Source organism: Chiloscyllium punctatum, chromosome 22, assembly GCF_047496795.1.
Source record: "Chiloscyllium punctatum isolate Juve2018m chromosome 22, sChiPun1.3, whole genome shotgun sequence".
In the NCBI taxonomy this organism is placed as follows: Eukaryota; Metazoa; Chordata; class Chondrichthyes; order Orectolobiformes; family Hemiscylliidae; genus Chiloscyllium; species Chiloscyllium punctatum.
In genome coordinates this window covers 21,531,558-21,553,887 of record NC_092760.1, presented here as the reverse complement: position 1 = coordinate 21,553,887, position 22,330 = coordinate 21,531,558, and the positions used below count along the sequence as shown (strand labels likewise).

The window sequence follows — 22,330 nt, the reverse complement described above, 5'->3', positions numbered from 1 at the left end:
CCCAGGTCCTGGTGGACTTTATTGTAGAAGTAGCCATTGAAATAATTAATGTGTTCGTTTTAATTTTCCAAAACTCTTTACATTCTGAGAAGGTTCCTTTAGATTGGAGCATAGCTAATGTAACTCCTTTATTTTAATAGGGAGCGAGGCAGAGAGTGGGAAACTACAGGCTAGTTCCCTTACTATCTGTCACAGGGAAAATGTTAGATTGCTACTATTAAAGATGTTATAACGTGGGACTTGGATATATTCAAGTGAGTCAATCAGAACTAACATGATTTTGTCAAAGAGAAATCATGTTCAACAAATTTATTGGAAGAAATAATTGTGCAGTAATAAAGGAGAACCAGTGCATGTATTGAATTTAGATTTCCAGAAGCCATATGACAAGGTGCTTCATCAAAGTTTATTGTAGAAATTTATAATTTCTAATGTAGGGGTAACATATTTACATGGTCAGAAATCTGGCTGACTACAGGATGTAGAGAGTAAGAATAAATGGATCTTTTTTTAGACTGGCAGGATGTCACAAGTCATCTGCCACAGAGGTCAGCACTGGGGCGAAACTCTTTACAATTTTCATAAATTATTTGAATGAAGGGACCAAATGAATGGTAGTTAAATTTGCTGATGACAAAAAAGCAGGTAGGGTAATGAATAGAGAAGATGACATAAAACATCTACAAAAGAATGTCAGTAGGTTAAGTGAGTAGGCAAAGATCTAGCAAATAGAGTATAATGTGGGAAGTGAAATTGTCCATTTTGGCAGAAATAATAAAAAATAAGAAATAATATCTAAATAGTGAGAGATTGTAAATCTGAGGTGCAGAGAGATCCAGATGTCATCATGCATGATTCACAGAACATTAGTAGGCAGGTACAGAAAGTAATCAGGAAAACAAATGAAGTGTTATGTTTTATTGTGAGGGTATTGAATGTAAGAGTAGAGAGGTTATGCTTTAGTTATACAGGATACTGCTGAGGCTGCATCTGGAGTACTGTGTGCAGTACTGATTACCATGCTTAGGGAAGTATATTAACATGGTGGAAGCAGTTCAACAAAGATTTACTAGACTAATAACTGAAATGAGTACATTGCCTTATGAGGAAACACTAGGCCTGTATACTCTGAAGTTTAGCAGAGTCAGAGATGAATTAATTAAATATTTTTAAGGCAGAATTAGATTCTTGATTACCAAGGAGATTGAAAGGTTATTAGAAGCATGCAGGAATGTAGAATAGAACTCTCTGAAAACCAGATCAGCCATGTTCTTAGTCAGTGGTGGAGCAGGCTCAAAGAGATAATTGATTGACTCTCGTTCCTTGTTTGAACGTTTGTATGCTACAATTGTGTCGGTTTCTCAGTTGTCCAGGCAGCTTTATAGGATATTGTACTAATTCTACTATATTCCTATTTTGCTACTCTTCCCTTTTGTTATACACGTTTTCCTTTGTGGTAAGGGTTAGTGGTACAGACACTAAATATAAAGAGTTGAGAGAATGCCTACCAATAAAACTATCAACTTAGCTAATTCAGGAAAATTTAGAACAAAGCCTTCTTTTTTATAACAGAATGCTTTGCGTGAGTATACTAACATATTGTAGCACAGTAGTGTGCCTCAAAGCTGGAAACATTCTCATGGCTTAAATGTTACAACCAACTTTTTATTATTCATCTGTCAGTGGTTCTGTCGTTGTATTAATTTTTATTTGCATCATCTCTACATTGGATACTACCTTGAAACATAAAATATGGTTAGTTAGCTCTAACAGCTTCACAATCCACTATGAATAACAATATTAACATGACATTATTCCGAGACAATATCAATGAGGAATGTAAACAAAGTAGTATACAAAAGTTCTAAAGTCCAGAAAAAACCCCTTTTAAAGTGAGGATAAACAAAGATTGGACTTGAAAAAAAAGTAATCTCCTCATGAACAGTTTTAGCATGACACTACTTTAGCATGACATCTGCACAGAAGTATTGCCTTATTGATTAGTAATTCAGGTAGGTTACAATTCCAAAGAATCTTTAAGAAAAGATAGTAATTAGAGTCATAGAGATATACAGCATGAAAACAGACCCTTCGGTCCAACCCGTCCATGCCGACCAGATATTCCAACCCAATCTAGTCCCACCTGCCAGCATCTGGCCCATATCCCTCCAAACCCTTCCTATTCATATAACCATCCAAATGCCTCTTAAATGTTGCAATTGTACCAGCCTCCACCACATCCTCTGGCAGCTCATTCCATACACGTACCACACTCTGCGTGAAGAAGTTGCCCCTTAGGTCTCTTTTATATCTTTCCCCTCTCACCCTAAACCTATGCCCTCTAGTTCTGGACTCCCCAACTCCAGGGAAAAGACTTTGCTTATTTATCCTATCCATGCCCCTCATAATTTTGTAAACCTCTATAAGGTCACCACTCAGCCTCCGACGCTCCAGGGAAAACAGCCCCAGCCTGTTCAGCCTCTCCCTGTAGTTCAGATTTCGACTTTAAAATTTGCAAATCAATTTATTCGTCTCAACTATGAGCAGCCACAAATACATATATTTCCACAGATAGCACTTACAGTGAAGTATTTGGAATCAGAATATCAACGAGCATGCCATAAGAAAGGCATGAGTGGATTATTAATTTTCTCAAGCATTGCCACTAATCAGAACAGAACTGCTGCTGATTTTTTCCATGTAGATTGGAAGCAACGTAGCAGATTGCTATGTACTAAAGGCTTTTTATTCTAAGAACTACATATTAGCAAGAATTTACTGTCTTTTGGTAAGGAAACATTATTAGGGATGACATTGGGTACTCAAGTGAAAATGTCAGGAATATCATCTGTGCCCTGGCCAAAGGGAGGTCCTTAGCTCATTTATCAAGCCATTTTCAAATTATCAGAATTGATATTCCATTTCTTTCTTTTCTTGCTTTTCCTTGAAAATTTTTCTTCTTAGTGCTTTCTACAGGTCCATTTCCTTTTAATGTGCTGTACCAAGTCTGTCTCTTCTTAACAACACTTCAAAGTTTCCTTTGTTCATTCATTCTACTCAAGACTTTGTGATTTGTTACTTTTTTCCATGCAGCCGATCTTTTCCATACTCTTCCAAACCCATATTATAAAATCTTCACAGATCATTTCTTAAGCTGCTAACTGAGCATTCTAGTTACCAACTATTGTCTCCATACTAAACTCAGCCTTATCCATTGACATCTTTGATATTATTTCCTTGTTGCAGCTTCCACCTATATATATTAGGCAGCCTAAATGCTTGAACCTGTTGCAATGTTGAAGTTTCTATTTTTCTATAGATTTTTTTCTTGTTATTTTGAGACATGTATCCATTTGATTTTGCCAATGTTCAGTTTCATTCCAAAATCTATCCCTGCTGTTATTATTGTTTGTTGTCTAGACCATCGGCCAGGACCCCAAAGTACTGTGGATGTTTTTAACTTGCATTTCTAAAATGCATTTGCTAAAAGAGGCTGATACACCTAAAAATGGCTATAGCTGTAAGTTAAGTGATGTCTGGAGAGACATATCAAAGAAATTTCAAGTATCAGAGAATCCTTATAGTTTGGTAGTAGGTTATTCAACCTATCGAGTTTACACTGACCCACCAAAGAGCATCCCACCTAGACCCACCCATCTACCTTATAACCCTGCATTTCCCATGGCCAATCCACTTAACCTGTACATCCCTGGACACTATGGGCAATTAGCATGCCCAATCCATTTAAGCTACACATCTTTGGAATGGGATTGTGAGAGGAAACCCATGCAGACATGGGAAGACTGTGCAATTTCCACACAGGTGATCGCCTGAGGGTGGAATCAAATCTGGGTCTCTGGTGCTGTGAGGCGGCAGTGCCAGCTACTGAGCCCCGGTGCTGCCCAGTAGACTTGACTGTGAGTCCCCCTTGTAACCATGGAGGTAGCAAACCCCTGCTCAACAGCAGCCACCTCTTATGGATTATGTCCCAAGGGTCAGACACATTTTGCAATTTCTCTTTCAATAATGCAAGAAGACAGGAGTTAAAAAACCTGTTTCAACTGGAGGGTGCCAATGGAACATGAATGTCCTTATGTATTCCAGGCTAGGTTTCAGCAGTGGCACGTTGTGAAGGCTTGAATGGAGAAACTACCCCTAATTACTCTGTGTTTCCAGATAAGGCCTTTCACCACTGCTGAGTGGCGCAAAACTAAAATATTGAAAACCAAGATGGTGAGGGAGTCAGGCTCCTGAACCCAGGGATCATCTGCTCTGTCCACTTTTCTTTCATTTTTTTCTCTTTTCTTGTTTTTTTCTTCTTTCTATTTACCTCTTGTGAAGAATTCAGTTGTGGTGATGGCATCGGCAGTGACAAAGTTAGCCTAGCACAGACACGTGGCGAGGCATCGGAGGCAAGGCATCGGACACGAGTTTGTGTTTCCAGTGAATTTTGCTTTGACAAAGTAGGCCCAGCGCCAACTCTTGCGCAAGTTTGAGTTCTCCACATCATCTGCATCCAACAGACTCATAGAGGTGGCAGCACAGACGAATTTGGGCACGGTACAAGACAGTATTAGCAGTGGCTGCACTGATGAGGTTCAGCAACGACTCATGGTTATGGCAGTGTCAACAGAGGTGAGAAGACGACGGAAAGTGGTCATTCTTGCTCTGGTTGCGTGATGAGGGAACTTGTGGCTGGCTCTCTAGGCCCACGGATGAGCACTTAATAGGAATAAAAGCGAGGTGCTGACCTAGTGGTATTGTCACTGGACTGTTAATCCAGAGACCCAGGTTTGAATCCCGCCATGGCAGATGGTGGAATTTGAATATGATTAAAAATCTAGAATTAAAAGTCTATGATGACTGTGAGTCCATTTCCAATTGTTAAGAAAACTAATCTGGTTCACTAATGCCCTTTAGGGAAGGAAACTGCCATCCTTAACTGGTCTGGCCTACATGTGACTCCAGACCCACAGCAATGTGGTTGACTCGATATAACCTCTGGGCAATCAGGGATGGGCAATAAATGCTGTCATGTCATGAATGAATAAAAAAGAATTGTAAAGTTGAACTTTATTTAGAGTCATACAGCACTAGAAACAGACCCTTCAGTTTAAGCAATTATGCTGTAATCCTAAACTGAGTAGTCCCACCTGCCTTTGCTTGGCCCATGTCCCTCCAAACATGTACTTATCTAAATGTCTTTTAAACGTTGTAACTGTACCTACATCAATGACTTCCTCTGGAAGTCCATTCCACACATGGACCACCCTCTGTACAAAAAGAAATTGCCCCTCATATCTTTTAAAATCTTTCTCTTCTCACCTTAAAAATATGTCCCCAGCCTTGAAATCCCTCATCCCAGGGAAAACACATTTGCCATTCACCTTATCTATATCCCTCATAATTTTATAAACCTCTATAAGGTTATCCCCCTCAACCTCCTATGGTCCAGTGAAAATATTCCCAGCCTATCCAGCCTCTCCCCATAATTCAACCCTTCAATCACAGCAACATCCTGATAAATCTCTTCTGAACTCTCTACCGCTGAATAATATCCTTCCTATTTCTTTAATTCTTTATTTTACTGCCTTCATATTCTTTTTATTCATTTATTTTTCTGTGTTTTAAGATAGCATGTGTGTACTTTATAACAATAAATAAATCAAATAATAAGTTAGTTAAAAAAGGAAGTACAACAACAAAAGCATTCTCTCTTACCCTGAATACTAAAATTCAATCTTGGCTGGAAGGAATCAGAACTACAGAATCTCAACCAATTCTCAAAACTAAGAACCAGGAAACCGACTGTTCAACTACCAACATCATCACTGCCAAACCCTCCATTTCAATGGTTTAAATGTTAAACTATCTGCTTTTTGTAAACCGAGACTGATCCAAAAGTCTATTGTTTAACTTTTATCTTTCTGGACTCAGCTCTTACTTCTGATCTGTGTATATTTGTGTTGCATTGCCATTCTTCTTATATTTAGTAATTAATAAATTCATTTTATGTTCATCAGACACCCTGCTTAAATTGGCTGTTATTAAAATGTAAGTTCACTTGAGTCTGAGAGAAAGGTATCCACAAGGAAAAGGAACTGATTTTAAATTACATTTGTTTTACCCAACTGATGCGGAGCCAGTTCATCCTCCACACCCAGAGTTTATCAATGTGAGGTCTCTAATCCAGACCCATAATGAATTGGGGAACATTGCCCTAGGTTAAGTCTTAACACTATCTATAGATTCTTGTACTCCTTCCTTTGGGCTTGTGACATGTGCTTTGTCACCTGCAAATCTAACTGACGTTCTCATAACATGCAAAAATATCAGACTAAAATTTGCGTGTGTGTAATAAATTCTGTGGAGACGTTTCTATGATTACAGCATCAAAAAAATCATAATGGTCAGCTTATTAATAATTATTAAGTAATTGGTAATAATATTCATGAATTGATTATTAAATTCTTGTATATGTATAATGGGTGGAATCTTTGCAGCACTTTTAGAATAATTAGTATAAACTCCTCATCTCGCAATAATGGAAGATCAGCAATTGGATAAAGCTGAGTCAGAGATAACACAATTGAAAGCATAATTTATACTTGATAAGACAGACATTAAGTTTCTTTAGTGTCCATATGTATCCAGAGTCTAAGGTGTTCAGTCGGAATCTTGAAACACTCTAAAGTTTCCACTTCTATGTCAGTCAATCAGCTTATACTGGTCAGCATTTGGTTATTTATGTATAAAGCTATCTTTATAACTTGTAGTTCTATTGTTAAACAGTCTTTTTTTTCATTAGACTGAAGTAAATACAGACTGACCATGCTTGCAGCAATATATTCGATATATCCAGCAATGTTTTGTTTTTGTCATTTCTGTTTCTGAATCTTAACAGATGGATGATAATGATCTTCATTTTACCTGTTAACAGGACTGCGAAAAGCAGCAGTACACACTGCTGGCAGAAATAGCTCCATGTGGAACAATTGTATCAGAAACTTGCCTAAAAACACTAGTGTTAACAACTGACCATAGGCAAAATGTAAGTTTCTTCAAATATGTTGTGGCAAGTCTAATTAGTCGTTATCACCACTGCCTTTGATGACTAAATTCTTGGTTCTACTCAATCTATCGTTTTTAGCCTTTATGTGTTTATTGGCCTTAAATGGAACTGACATCATTTCCATCTCTAAAGCCACTAATTTGTTTCATTTCCAGGCAAATATTTCTTTCCTGCAATTATTTTTAGTCTCCATAAAGCCCAAATCCATCCAAAGTTAGAGTGTCATTCTGATACCATAGGATACTTTTTTAATAGATCCCGCAGATTTTTCAATTGGATACAAGGGAAGCCAACCCTCTACCTAATGCAAACACAAAGAAAACTGGATAAACTCAGCAGGTCGAGCAGCATCTGTGGAGAGGGAAACAGAATTAAAGTTTTGAGTCTGGTATGACAGAATCTGTCTATTCTGTGTTTTACCAGGCAGTATTTTGCCTTTATCCCCTTCATGATACATCTCACTCTTGTATTAATCTCCCTTTCTGTTAAATTTATACTATTCCAGACAGTGTTGTTTTGATCTTTCTCCTCTTAAAATGTTCAACAGTTCCCTGCTGACTGAAGGAAAAACTCATTGCACTAATTTAACAGCATCCATAATTTCAGTAATGTTTCAGCTTTTCTCCCTCCTACAAACTTCACACTTTTAAAGCTCAATTTCTTTTGCTAGCTGATCATTATTGCTTGATCTGTTTCATTTTCCTTGCTCTTTTCCACAGTGGTGATGACTGCATTATCTTCTTTGACCTTTTGACTTTGTTACTTAATAGGAAATGGGTGATTGTCTCTAAAATAAAAGGCTATTGTTTCCTTATTTTTTACTGAGCTGTGTTCATCTAAAAGTATTGCTTTAATTCTTAGGTGCTTATTTTTAAAGATAATGGGAATGTTCTTATTAATGGAGTCAAAACAACATTACCACTGGTAACAGGTAGGAGCCACTCCTTATGAAATTTGTTGCAGATATCCTACTCAATTCAATGAGAGTCATTAATATTTAAGGGACTTGAAAAAAGATGTCAATGAGTTCAGTTAATCTTCAGTTAGTCAACTGTCACCTAACAGTATCATATACGTATGCTTATCAAGGATGCATCAGTACTAGATTTTATATTAAGATGTAATGTGTTACAGTTCATTGCACTTTCACATACCTGTTGCAGTCTGTTGCAGCTTTAGGTAAGGATGGCAGAGTCATTGTCACAGAGTTATATAGATGTACAGCAAGAAAACAGATTTTTCTGTCCAACTTGTCCATGCCAACCAGATATTCTACGTTAACCTATTCCCATTTGCCAGTATTAGGCCCATTTCCTTCTAAATCCTTTCTATTCATTTACCCATCCATATGCCTTTCAAATGTTGCAATTGTACCAGCCTCCATTATCTCTTCTGATAGCTCATTCCATACATGTACAACCCTCTGCTTGAAAGTGTTGATCCTTCGATTCATTTTAAATCTTTCCCCTCTCACCTTAAACCTATGCCCTTTAGTTTTGTACTCCCCCACCCTGGGGTAAAGACCTTGACTATTCACCCCATACATGCCCCTTGTAATTTCATAAACTTCTATAAACATAAACATCCTCCGATGCTCCAAGGAAAACAGCCCCAGCTTATACAACCTCTCCCTTCAGTTCAAACCCTCCAACCCTGGCAACAACCTTGTAAATCTTTCATCAACTCTTTCAAGCTTCGCAATATCCTTCCTATAGCAGGGAGACCAGAATTGAATGCGGTTTTCCAAAAGTGACCTAACCAATGTCCTGCACTGCTGCAACATGACCTCCGAATTCCTATATTCAATGCACTGATCAATAAAGATATGCATACCAAACCACTTCCTCACTATCCTGTCTACCTGCGACTCTTCTTTCAATGAACTATGAACTTGCACTCCAAAGTCTCTTTATTCAGCAACACTCCCTAGGACTTTACCATTAAGTGTATAAGTCCTGCCCTGATTTGCCTTTTGAAAATGCAGAATCTCACATTTATCTAAACTAAATTCCATCTGTCACGCCTCAGCCCATCTGTCCATCTGATCAAGGTCCAGTTGCACTTTGAGGTTATCCTGTTTGCTGTCCACTACACCATCAACGTGCTGTCATCTACAAATTTACTAACCATAATGTCTATTTTCATATCAAAATCATTTATATAAATGACAAAAAGCAATGGAACCAGCATTGTGGCATACCATTGGTCACAGTCTTCCAGTCTGAAAAGCAACCATCACTACGCTCTGTCTCCTATCTTCAAATCAATTTTTTATCCAAATGGCTAGTTCTCCCTGCATTCCTTGTGATCTAATCTTGCTAACCAGTCTATCATGCGGAAATGGTTAGAGACAGAACTCCAAGATTTTGACACTGAAGGTACAGTGATGTATTTCCAAGTTTGGATGGTGAGTGGCTTGGAAGGAAACTTGCAGGCCATGGTGGTCCCTTATCTTTATAGATGGTGGAGCACATGGATTTGGATGGTGCTGTCTGCAGTGCAATTTGCAGATGGGGCTATTGAGCATCAGTGGTGGAAGGAGTAAACGTTTGTGGATGTGATGCTAATTAAGCAGGCTGTGTGACTTGTCCTGGATTGCGCCAAACTTCCTGAGAGGTGTTGGAGCTGCAGTCTTCCAGGCAAGTGGGGAGTATTCCATCACAGTCCTAACTTGTGCCTTGTATAATTAGACAGACTTTGTGGTATCAGATGTTGAGTTGTCCTTACAATATTCATAGCTTTTGATCTGTATTTACATGGTGAGTCCGCTTCAGTTTCTGGTCAATGATAATCCCCAGGATATTAATAGTGGGAAATCAGTGATGCTAACACCACTGAATTTCAATGGGCAGTGCTTAGATTGTCTCTTACTAGAGATGATTATTGCCAGACATGGGTGGTACAAATGTTACTTGCTACTTTTCAGCCTAAACCGGGTATCATCATTGGCAAACATCCCCACTAACAATCTTATAATGGCACAAAAGGAATTGATGAAGGCACTGCCAATGGTTGGATCTAGGAATTGGGGCCATATGGTGGCTCAGTAGTTAGCACTGCTGCCTCACAGCACCAGGGTCCCAGGTTTGATTCCAGCTTTGGGGGACTGTCTGTGTGGAGTTTGCACATTCTCCCTGTGTCTGCGTGGGTTTCCTCTGGGTGCTCCGGCTTCCTCCCACAGTCCAACAATGTGCAGGTCAGGTGAATTGGCCATGCTAAATTGCCCATAGTGTTAGGTGCATTAGTCAGAGCGAAATGGGACTGGGTGGGTTACTCTTCGGAGGGTCCGTGTGGACTTGTTGGGTCGAAGGGCCTGTTTCCGCACTGTAGGGAATCTAATCTAATCAAACGTTGACATGTTTTGGAAGACTTGTAGGTCAACCTGTTTGGTTGCATAATAAATATACTTTTAAGAACACAGACACACAGGAAATAAGAACAAGAGTAGCCAGAAGGACTATTGAGCCTGTTCTGATATTCAAAGAGATCATGAGTGATGATATATTTCTGTATCATTTTTCCCATCTTCCCACTTATCCTTTGATGTCATTAGTATCTGAAAATCTGTTGATTTCTGCCTAAACAAATTCAACAATTGAGTTTTAAGAGCTTCTTGGATACAGAATTCCAAACACTCACTACCCTCAGTGAAGAAATTACTTATCAGCTTAACCTTAAATGTCTGCTCCTTATCCAGATCTTTCCCCGTTCCAGATTCACCAGGGGAAACATCTACACTGTCATGCTCTGTAAATTTCAATTAGATGACCTCTCATTCTTTGAAGTTCTCAAGAATCTCCGCTCAGGGGAATCTTGCCATCTCAAGGATTAATCAGATGATCGTCTGCTGTACTCCCTTTATGACAAGTACATCCTTCGCTGGGTAAGGAAGACTAGAACAAAATGCAGTGCTCAAGTGAGGTCTCACCACAACAAGAAATTTTTACCCATGTACTCAAATCCCCTTGTCAAGATACTACTAATTTTCCTAACAGCTTGCATTGCACTTGCATACTAGATTTTAGTGACTCAGAAACCAGGACACCGAAAAGACTTTGAACATCAATATTCACCAACATTTCACCATTTAAGAAATAGTCTGCCTTTGATTTGGTTTCTGCAAAAGTGGACAACCTTAAATGAACTCATATTCCATCTGTCATGTTCTTTACCACTTACTTATTCTGCCCAGTTCACTGTGAAGCCTCTTCAAATCCCACATTCCCAATTAGTTTTATGTCATTAGCAAATGCATTTAGTTCCCATTTCCAAATAACTTATACAGACTGTAAACAGCTATGGCTTAGCACTGATCCTTGTGGTAAGCCATTAGGAACGTAAGAACATAAGAACCAGGAGCAGGAGTAGACCATCTGGCCCTTCAAGCACACTCCACCATTTAATAAGATCATGGCTGATCTTTTCATGGCCTGAACTCCACTTACCTATTTTCTCACCATAACCCTTAATTCCTTTACTGTTTAAAAAATTAACTGTCTCAACTTTAAAAATATTCAATAAGGAACCCTCAACTACTTCACTGGGCAGGGACTTCCGCAGATTCACAACCCTTTGGGTAAAGAGGTTCCTTGAGGAGACAGTGAGGTCTGCAGATGCTGGAGATCAGAGTTGAGAGTGTATTGCTGGAAAAGCACAGTTGGTCAGGCAGCATCTGAGGAGCATTCCTAATGAAGGGATCTGGCCTGAAATGTTGATTTTCCTGCGCCTTGGATACTGCCTGACCTGCTGTGATTTTCCAGCAACACACTCTCAACACTAAAGAAGTTCCTCCTCAATTCAATCATAAACACCTCTCCCTAACTTTGAGGCTCAGTCTTCTTGTTCTAGTTTCACTTAGAGTCATAAAGATGTACAGCACAGAAACAGACCGATCGGTCCAACCAGATAGCCCAACCTAGTCTAGTCCTACCTGCCAGCACTTGGCCCATATCACTCCAAACCCTTCCTATTCATATAGCCATCAAGTTGCCTTTTAAATGTTGTAATTGTACCAGTCTCCACCACTTCCTCTGGCAGCTCATTCCATACACGTACTACCCTCTGAGTGAAAACGTTGCCCCCTAGGTGTCTTTTATACCTTTCCCCACTCACCCTAAACTTATGTCCTCTAGTTCTGGACTCCCTCACCCCATGGAAAAGACTTTGTCTATTTATCCTATCCACGCACTCATGATTTTATAAATCTCTATAAAGTCACCCCTTAGCCTCCGATGCCCCAGGAAAAACGGCCATTGCGTATTCAACCTTTCCTTCTCACTCAAATCCTCCAACCCTGGCAATGTCCTTGTCAATCTTTTCTGAACCCTTTCAAGTTTCACAACATCTTTCCAATAGGAAGGAGACCAGAATTGCATGCAATATTCCAACAGTGGCCTAACCAATGTCCTGAATAGCCGCAACATGACCTCCCAACTCCTATACTCAATACTCTGACCAATAAAGGAAAGCATACCAAATGCCTTCTTCACTATCCTATCTACCTGTGACTCCATTTTCAAGGAGCTATGAACCTGCACTCCAAGGTCTCTTTGTTCAGCCACACTCCCTAGGACCTTACCATTAAGTGTATAAGTCCTGCTAAGATTTGCTTTCCCAAAATGCAGCACCTCACATTTATCTAAATTAAACTCCATCTGCCACTTCTCAGCCCATTGGCCCATCTGATCAAGATCCCATTGCAATCTGAGGTAACCTTCTTTGCTGTCCACTACACCTCCAATTTTGGTGTTATCAGCAAACCTATTAACTATACCTGTTATGCTCGCATTCAAATCATTTACATAAATGATAAAAAATTGTGGACTCAGCACCGATCCTTGTGGCACTCCACTGGTCACAGGCCTCCAGTCTGAAAAACAACCCTCCATTACCACCCTCTGTCTTTTACTTTTGAGCCAGTTCTGTATCTAAATGACTAGTTCTCCCTGTATTCCATGAGATCTAACCTTGCTAATCAGTATCCCATGAGGAACCTTGTCAAATGCCTTACTGAAGTCCATATAGAACACAACTACCGCTCTGCCCTCATTAGTCCTCTTTGTTGCTTCTTCAAAAAACTCAATCAAGTTTGTGAGACACAATTTCCCACACACAAAGCTATATTGACTATCCCTAATTAGTCCTTGCCTTTCCAAATACAAGTACATTCTGTCCCTCAGATTCCTTCCAACAACTTGCCCACCACCGACGTCAGGCTCACTGGTGTATAGTTCCCTGGCTTGTCCTTACCACCTTTCTTAAACAGTGGCACCATGTTAGCCAACCTCCAGTCTTCTGGCACCTCACCTGTGACTATCAATGATACAAATAACTCAGTAAGAGGCCCAGCAATCACTTCCCCAGCTTCCCACAGAGATCTAGGGTACACCTGGTCAGGTCCTGGGGATTTATCCACCTTTACCCGTTTCAAGACAACCTCCTCTGTAATATGGATATTTTCAAGTTGTCACCAGCTATTTCCCTACATTCAATATCTTCCATGCCCTTTTCCACAGTAAACACTGATGCAAAATACTCATTTAGTATTGGCCCCATCTCCTGCAGCTCCACAGAAAAACCGCCTTGATGATTTTTGAGGGGTCCTATTCTCTCCCTAGTTACCCTTTTGTCCTTAATGTATTTGTAAAAATGCTTTGGATTCTCCTTAACTCTATTTGCTAAAGCTATCTCATGTCCCGTTTTTGCCCTCCTGAATTCTCTCTTAAGTATCTCCTACTGCCTTTATATTCTTCTAAGGATTCACTCGATCTCTCCTGTCTATATCTGACATATGCTTCCTTCTTTTTCTTCACCAAACCCTCAATTTCTTTAGTTATCCAGCATTCCCTACGTCTAGCAGCCTTTCCTTTCACCCTGACAGGGATATACTGTCTCTGGACTCTCGTTATCTCATTTCTGAAGGCTTCCCATTTTTCAGCAGTCCCTTTCCCTGCAAACATCTGCCCCCAATCAGCTTTTGAAGTTCTTGCCTAATACCATCAAAATTGGCTTTCTTCCAATTTAGAACTTCAACTTTTAGATCTGGTCTATCCTTTTCCATCACTATTTTAAAACTAATAGAATTATGGTCGCTGGCCCCAAAGTACTCCCCCACTGACACTTTAGTCACCTGCCCTACCTTATTTCCCAAGAGAAGTTCCAGGTTTTCACCTTCTCTAGTAGGTACATCCACATATTGAATCAGAAAATTGTCTTGTACACAGTAAACAAATTCCTCTCCATCTAAACCCTTAACACTATAGCAGTCCCAGTCTATGTTTGGAAAGTTAAAATCCCCTACCATAACCACCCTATTACTACTACAGATAACTGAGATCTCCTTACAAATTTGTTTCTCAATTTCCCTCTGACTATTAGGGGATCTATAATACAATCCCAATAAGGTGATCATCCCTTTCTTATTTCTTAGTTCCACCCAAATAACTTCCCTGGATGTATTTCTGGGAATATCCTCCCTAAGTACAGCTGTAATGCTATCCCTTATCAAAAACGCCCCTCCCCCTATTCTTTTGCCTCCCTTCTGTCTTTCCTGTGGCATTTGTATCCTGGAACATTAAGCTGCCAGTCCTGCCCATCCCTGAGCCATGTTTCTGTTATTGCTATGATATCCCAATCCCATGTTCCTAACCATGCCCTGAGTTCATCTGCCTTCCCTGTTTGGCCTCTTGCACTGAAATAAATGCAGTTTAATTTATCACAACTACCTTATTTTCTGTTTTGTCCCTACCTGCCTTGCTTGATTCGCCTTTGTTCTCAACTGTACCAGTTTCAGATTTATATCTTTCCTCACTATCTCCCTGGGTCCAATCCCCCAACTAGTTTTAATCCTCCCGAACAGCTCAAGGAAATCTTCCTGCCAGTATATTAGTCCCCTTCCAATTTAGGTGCAATCCGTCCTTTCTGTACAGGTCACTTCTACCCCAAAAGAGATTCCAATGATCCAAAAATGTGAATCCTTGTCCCGTACACTAGTTCTTCAGCCATGCACTCATCTGCTCTATCCTCATATTCCTGCCCTCACTAGCTCATAGTACCAGGAGTAATCCAGATATTACTACTCTTGAGGACCTCCTTTTTAAATTCCTACCTAATTCTCTGTAATCTCCCTTCAGAATCTCAGCCTTTTTGTTCCTCTGTCATTGGCTCCAATGTATACAATGACCTCCTGGTGGCTCCTCTCCCTCTTGAGAACATTCTGCACCCTCTCTGAGTACCTCAGACTACTGAGTCCCCTAACACAATCGATCGCTTGGAACCCGACGTACATCTCACTACATTAGAGCCAGTCTCATTACCAGAAAATTGGCTGTTCGTGCTAAATTCTCCTGAGAATCCATCACCCCCTACATCCACGTCCTACATTTCAAACTGCATACTTATTTGAAAAACATCCTCCCTGTTTCAAACTTATCTTTTCACTTCATAATTTTATGTGTTTCTATACAATTGCCCCTCATTCTTCCAAACTCCAACAATTATAATCCCAGTCGACTCAGTCTCTCCTCATAAGTCAACCCTCCCATCTCTGGAATCAACCTAGTGAACTTCCTCTGCACCCTTCCAGTGCCAGTACATCCTTTCTCGAGTAAGGAGACCAAAACTACACACAATACTCCTGGTATGGCCTCACCAGTACACTGTACAGCTATAACATACCCTCCCTGCTTTTAAACTCAATTCTTCTAGCAGTGAAGGACAAAATTCCATTTGCCTTCCTAATTTACCTGTTGCACCTGCAAACCAACCTTCTGCAACACCCAGGTCCCACTGCATAGCAGCATGCTGTAAGTTTTACCATTTAATTAATAGTACTTTTTACTGTTCCTCCTACCAAAATGGATGACTTAATGTTTATCAACATTCATGTGCCAGACCTTTGCCCACTCACCTAAACTATCTATATCCCTCTGCAAACATTCAGAGTCCTCGGCATACCTTGCTCTACCATTCATCCAAGTGTCATCTGCAAACTTTAACATGTGGTCCCCAACTCTAAATCATCTATGTGAATTGTAAACAATTTCGGTCCCAACACTGATCCCTGAGGCACTCCACCAGTCATTGATTGCCAACCAGTAAAACACTAATTTATTCCCACTCTTTACTTCCTGTTAGTAAACCAATACTCTGTCATGTTGATACATTGTCTGAAATGTTGTGCACATTTATCTTATGCAGCAGCCTTTTGTGCAACACCTCGCCTTTGGAAATCTGGATACACCACATCTACTGGGTGTCTGTTGTCCACCACACTCGTAACGTCTCATAGAATTCCAATAGATTAGTTAAACATGACCTGCTTTTCATGAGCCTGCTATTCTGAGAATATCCAGTTTATTCATATTCTCCATTTTCTGTCTGTTAACCAATTCTCAGCTTATTCTAGTATATCATCACCATGTGCTTTAATTTTATTTGCTAAATTCTGGTGTAGGATCTTATCTTGGCCATCAAGGAGCACTTGAAATGATAGCTTAGATTTGCTGCTCAATGTATCACAAAACCTCAATTAAGTATTGAGAGTTTTCTAATCCAGCATGCTCTACTGATTGCCTAATAATGATGGCTTTTACGAATCTTTTGACATACAAAAACATGGGATTAAAAAGTTGAATTTTCAAAATATTACCAAGATATTCTATGCACTTTGCCCAAGTGCATCATAATGGCCATTAAGAAGCTGCATGGTGGCTCAGTGGTTAGCACTACTGTCTCACAGCACCAGGGACCTGGGTTCGATTCCAGCCTCATGTGACAGACTGCATGGAGTTTACCCATTCTCTGTGTGTCTGCAATGGTTTCCTCCGGGTGCTCTGGTTTCCTCCTACAATCCAAAGATGTGCAGGTTAGATGAATTGACCAAGCTAAATTGCCCACAGTGTTCAGGGATGGGTAGGTTGGGTGCATTGGTCAGGGTAGGTGTGGAGTGGTGAGGTGGGTTGCTCCTCAGAGGGTCGGTGTGGACCTGTTGGGCCTGTTTCCACACTGTAGGGATTCTATGGAAAAAGATGAAGTTTATGAATTGTGAACGAGGTTGATTTGATTTGCTACTACTGAGAAAGAATAAGAAGTGTTTTGACAAACATCGAATGTTGAATTATTTTGAATACAATGAATTCAATACAGTAACAATATTGTTATTTATTTTCTGCAGAGATGGGCTGTTCTACAATTTAACTAATTTTATCAGTTCTCCTTTCAAATTTCATACAGGATGATGCAGAGATTTCATCAGTGCCATTAATCACACTCCAAAAGCTAACCTTGTGTTTTCCACGTACTAGCTGACAATTCAATGTCTATTAAAATAGCAGTGTGGCCAGGGGATCATAATACAGTTTTTTTAATAGATTATAATAAGTTTCACATTCTCAGACTTATAGTCTCTCGTTTTTCACAAAAAGAGCGAAAATGTTCCAGAGAGATGAATCATGATTACAAAACTATGAATGCATGAAGGAACAGAGTAAAGCTTTCCACATGTATTTCCTCCCACTCCTTGTAACACAAAAGTAAGGAATTCACATGACTCTACCAATATAATCAGCAAGATCATTTTTAAGTTTAACAGGTCTGGCAGCATCTCAGAAAACAAATTTAATATTTCGAGCCGAGTGACCAACCCAAAACATCAACATTTTTTTTCACCACAAATGCTGCTAGTCCTGCTGAATTTCTCTACCAGTTTGTTTCAGATCACAAACATCCATAGTTCTTTGTTTAATTGTATAAATTTTAAATGGTCATTTATCATCGATATGGCCATTGAGTCATATAGGACAAACAGGCCCTTTGGCCTTACTCATCCATGTCAATAAGGTTTCCAAGATCAGAAGTCACATGAGACCAGGTGATAGTCCAACAGGTTTATTTAAATTCCAAGCTTTTGAAGTGCTGCTTCTTTGATGATAACCTGGTGTTGTGAGACTTCTGACTTTTTTCACCCCAGCCCAACACTGGTACCTTCACATCATGATCAGGTTTCTGGAAATGAACTAGTCCAATTCGCCTGCAACTGCCCCATATCCCTGTGAACTTGTCCCATCCCTGACCTTTTCAAATGTCTTTTAATTGTTGTAATTGTATCCACCTCTACAACCTCCTCCAGCAACTCATTCCATGTATGAAACAGTTGACCCTCAGGTCGCTTCTAAGTCTTTCCTCATCTCACCTTAAACCTCCAGTTTTGAGCTCCCCTACCCTGGGAATATGACTTTGGCTATTCACTCCTCATCCTCCTAAGCTTCAGGAAAAAAATGTCCAAACTCTCCTTCTAACTCAAACCTTTCAGTCTCAGTAACATCCTTGTAAATCTTTTTTGTACCCTTTCCAGGTTAATAACATCCTTCCTAACAGCAGGACAACCAGGATTATATGCAGTACTCCAAATATGGCCTTACCAGTGTCTTGTACATTGTAATATGATATTCCAACTCCTGTACTCAATGCTCTGACCAATGAAGGCAAATGTGCCACACACCCTTCGTCAACACCCTGACTACCTGTTATGCTATTTTCACAGAACCATGTACCTGAAACCCTAGGTTCTGTTCGACAACACTTCCCAGGGCCCCACAATTAACTCTGCAAGTCCTGCCCTGGTTTGTCTTACGAAAATGCAACATCTCACATTTATCCAAATTAAACTCCATCTGCCATTCTTTGACCCACTAGGCCAGTTGATCAAAATCGCTTTGTAATCTCAAATAACCTTCTTTCCTGTCTACTATACTATCATTTTGATGTCATCCGCCTCATGTATTCTCATTCAAATCATCTAGATAAATGACAACAGCAATGGACCCAACACCAATCCTTGCAGTACACTGCTGGTCATAAGCCTCCAGACTGAATAACAATCTTCTACTATCATCGTCTGTCTCCTACTGGCAAGCCAACGTTGTATCCAATTGGCTAGCTCTCCCTGGATTCCATGTAATCTTACTAACTAGAGTCAAGTGTATGGTGCTGGAAAAGCACAGAAGATCTGGCAGCATCCTAGGAGCAGGATAATCGACGGAGGGCTGATTTCTGATGAAGGGCTTTTGCCCGAAACATTGATTTTCCTGCTCCTCGAAGGCTGCGTGGCCCGCTGTGCTTTTTCAGCACCACACTCTTGACTCTAATCTTCAGCATCTGCAGTACTCACTTTTGCCTACCTTACTAACTAGTCTATTATGCAGAATCTTGTTAAGGGCCTTGCAAAAGTCCATGTAGGCAACATCTACTACTCTGCCTTCATTTATCTTCTTGATCACATCTTCAAAAAAAAAAACTCAAATTTGAGACACAGTTTCCCACGCACAAAGCTATGCTGACCATCCCTAATCAGTCCTTGCTTTTCCGAATATATGTAAATCTTGTCTCTCAGAATCCCCTCCAACAACTTATCCAATACTGATGTTAGAGTCATGAGTCTATAATTCTTTGGTTTTTCCTTGCAGGTTTTCTTAAATAATGTCCCAACATAAGCCGCCTTCCAGTCTTCTGGCACATCACCCATGGCTCGAGATGATACAAATAACTTCACTAGGGGTCCTTCAATTTCTCCCTAGCTTCACATAATGTCCTGGGATACATTTGATTAGATCCCTGGGATTTATCTACCTTTATGCGTTTTAAGAACGCCAGCATTTCTTGTTCAGTAATGTGGACTGTTTACAAGACATCACTATTTATTTCCCCAGAGTTCCTTAGTTTCCAGGTTTTTTCACATGGTAAATGCTAATGAGAAATACTTAAGAATAGAATAGAAATTTATTGTCAAGTATACTTTTATATGTAAAATAAGTGAAAGGTTTTATAAGCTGCCACACCACAGTGCATATTAATGACCAAAGTCATTCATCATCTTCATAATAATAGTAATGTAAAATTAATCACAGTTCAGTTAACACCTATTAGATTCAGGGAAAGCCAATTGAGGAATGACTGAACACCCTCAAGACACAGTCAGGATGAAACCGCTATTCTGGGACAAGTACACCACGCTGGAACACTGGATCAGAAACCTTCACCAAAGACTGCCACACTCAGCCTAGATTACCACACTGGGCCAGGATAAGCCACATATTCCCCACACTGCCACTGATCTGCCATGTGTCCCTTTTGCTAATAGTTCAGCTCCTTCAGACACCTGGTCTGAGCTGTGGACCTGAAGCCTCAGCTCAGCCTTTAAGTTCAGGCCAGGGGGTTCAGCCTAGAACCTGTTCCTTGCTCATTGGTAGAGCCCACGCTGACGGGAAGCAGTGTCCAGCTCATCCTGGTATGGCTGCTGCAGCCGAGGCCTGTTCCTTCACCTGCCACTTTCAGGCTTTATAGAAAAAAACAGAGTAAACAGGATAAAAAAAGAAATGAACAAAAGTAAAATGGAAATAAAAAGAGAAAGGAAGCTGATGGGAATGGGTGAGCTGTGGGCTCAGCTTACTCACTCCGCCACTATCTTCATATAGGATCTCACCCATCTTCTGTGGCTTCACACAGGCAACTTCATTGATCTGCTTCAAAAAGTAGATCATCATCACAGTATCAAAATAAAACATACAGCTACCTCAATTACTATCACCCTATGAGTCTGATCTCCATAATTATGAAGTGCTTTAATAGATCAGTCAAGGCTCACATTAACTGCAGCCTACTAAACTGCACTATGTTCTTTGCAATTCGCCTACAGGTCCAACAGCTCCATAGCAGACACCATCTCCCTGGCCCTACACTTATCCCTAGAACAGCTGGATAATAAGGATGCCTATTGTCAGGATACTACTTATTGACCACAGTTCCACCTTCAATACCATATTTTCAAACAAATTCATCTAAACTCAGACCTAGGTTTCAGGTCTCCTGTCTGTAACTGGATCCTCTACTTCCTGATCTATAGAATGCATCAGTGAGAATAGGTGACAACGTTTCCTCCACTATAATTCTCAACACCTGTGCTCTGCAAAGTAGCATACTCAGCCCCCTACTGTACTCTTTATACACTCTGCTAAATTCTGTATCAACTTCATTTACAAGTTCACTGACAACCCCCCTGTTGTAGGTCAGATCTCAAACAACAAAACAGAATACAGGAAAGATATTGAGTCCTTAGTGGCACGGTAAGCTCGCCATCTATGGCAGCAAAACAAAGAAACTGGTCATTGACTTCAGAAAGTGGAATGGAGGGCATGCCCTTGTCTGCATCTTTGGTACTGAGGTGGAAGTGGTTGAGAGCATCAAGTTCCTGGGAATGATGATCATCAGCAATTTGTCAGGTCCACTTATATCGACACGATGCTCAAGAAAGCACAACAAAGTCCCTAATTTCTCAGAAGGCTAAGGACATTTGGCATGTCCACAAAGACTCTTACCAATTTTTATAGACGCTTTCTATCTGGATGCATTGCTGTGTAGTATGGCAACTGCTCTTCCCAAGATCACAAGCAGCAGAGTTGTGAACACAGCCCATCCCATCATATAAACCAAACTTCCATTTACCTATACTTCCCGCTGCCTCAGAAAAGCAACCAACTTAATCAAAGATCCCACCAACCCAGTTATAATCTCTTCCACCCTCTTCCATTCAGCAGAAGAAAATAAGGTTTGAGTAATGTTAGAACAGATTCAGAAACAGCTTCTTCCTCTCTGTTATCAGACTTCCAAAAACCTCTCAAATGTTAATTCTGATCTTTCTGTGCACTTTTTCTGCAGCTATAATACTGTATTCTGCACTGCTACCCTTCTGCACTTTGTATGGTGCAATCTGCCTGTATAGCACAAAACATGTGTACTCGTAGTTCCTATTTTGTCCTTAATACACTTGTAAATCTCTTTCGATTCTCCTTTATCTTCATCGCCAAAGTTATTACATGTCCCCTTTCTGCCCTGTGATTTCCCTCTTAAGTGTACTGTTACAAGCCTTATACTCAAGGGATCCTAGCTGCCTATTCCTGACATGTTCTCCTTTTTCTTAACCAGTGCCTCAAATCTCTAGTCATTGAGTGCTCCCTATTCTTCCTAGCCTTACCTTCACACTAACAGGAATAAGCTGGCCTTGAACTCTCATGTCACTTTTGAAAGCCTCCCACTTTCCAGAAGTCCTTTTACCTGTGAACAGCCTCTCCCAATCAACTTATGAAAGTTCCTGTCTAATATCATCAAAATTAGCCTTGTCCCAGTTCAGAACTTTAACTTGCGGATCAGATCTATCCTTTTCCATATTTGTTTTAAAACTACTGGAAGTATGGTCACTGGTCC

General features: G+C 40.2%; 1 protein-coding gene across 1 annotated transcript in view; it reads left to right on the top strand.

Moving 5' to 3' along the window:
- LOC140493877 (uncharacterized) overlaps window positions 1-22,330 on the top strand; it is a 183,018-nt gene that overhangs the window by 39,771 nt on the left and 120,917 nt on the right. Inside the window, exons 10-11 of the mRNA XM_072592871.1 lie at window positions 6,941-7,051; window positions 7,934-8,003. Of these exons, the coding sequence (XP_072448972.1) occupies window positions 6,941-7,051; window positions 7,934-8,003 (181 nt within the window). The remainder of the gene's footprint in view (window positions 1-6,940; window positions 7,052-7,933; window positions 8,004-22,330) is intronic.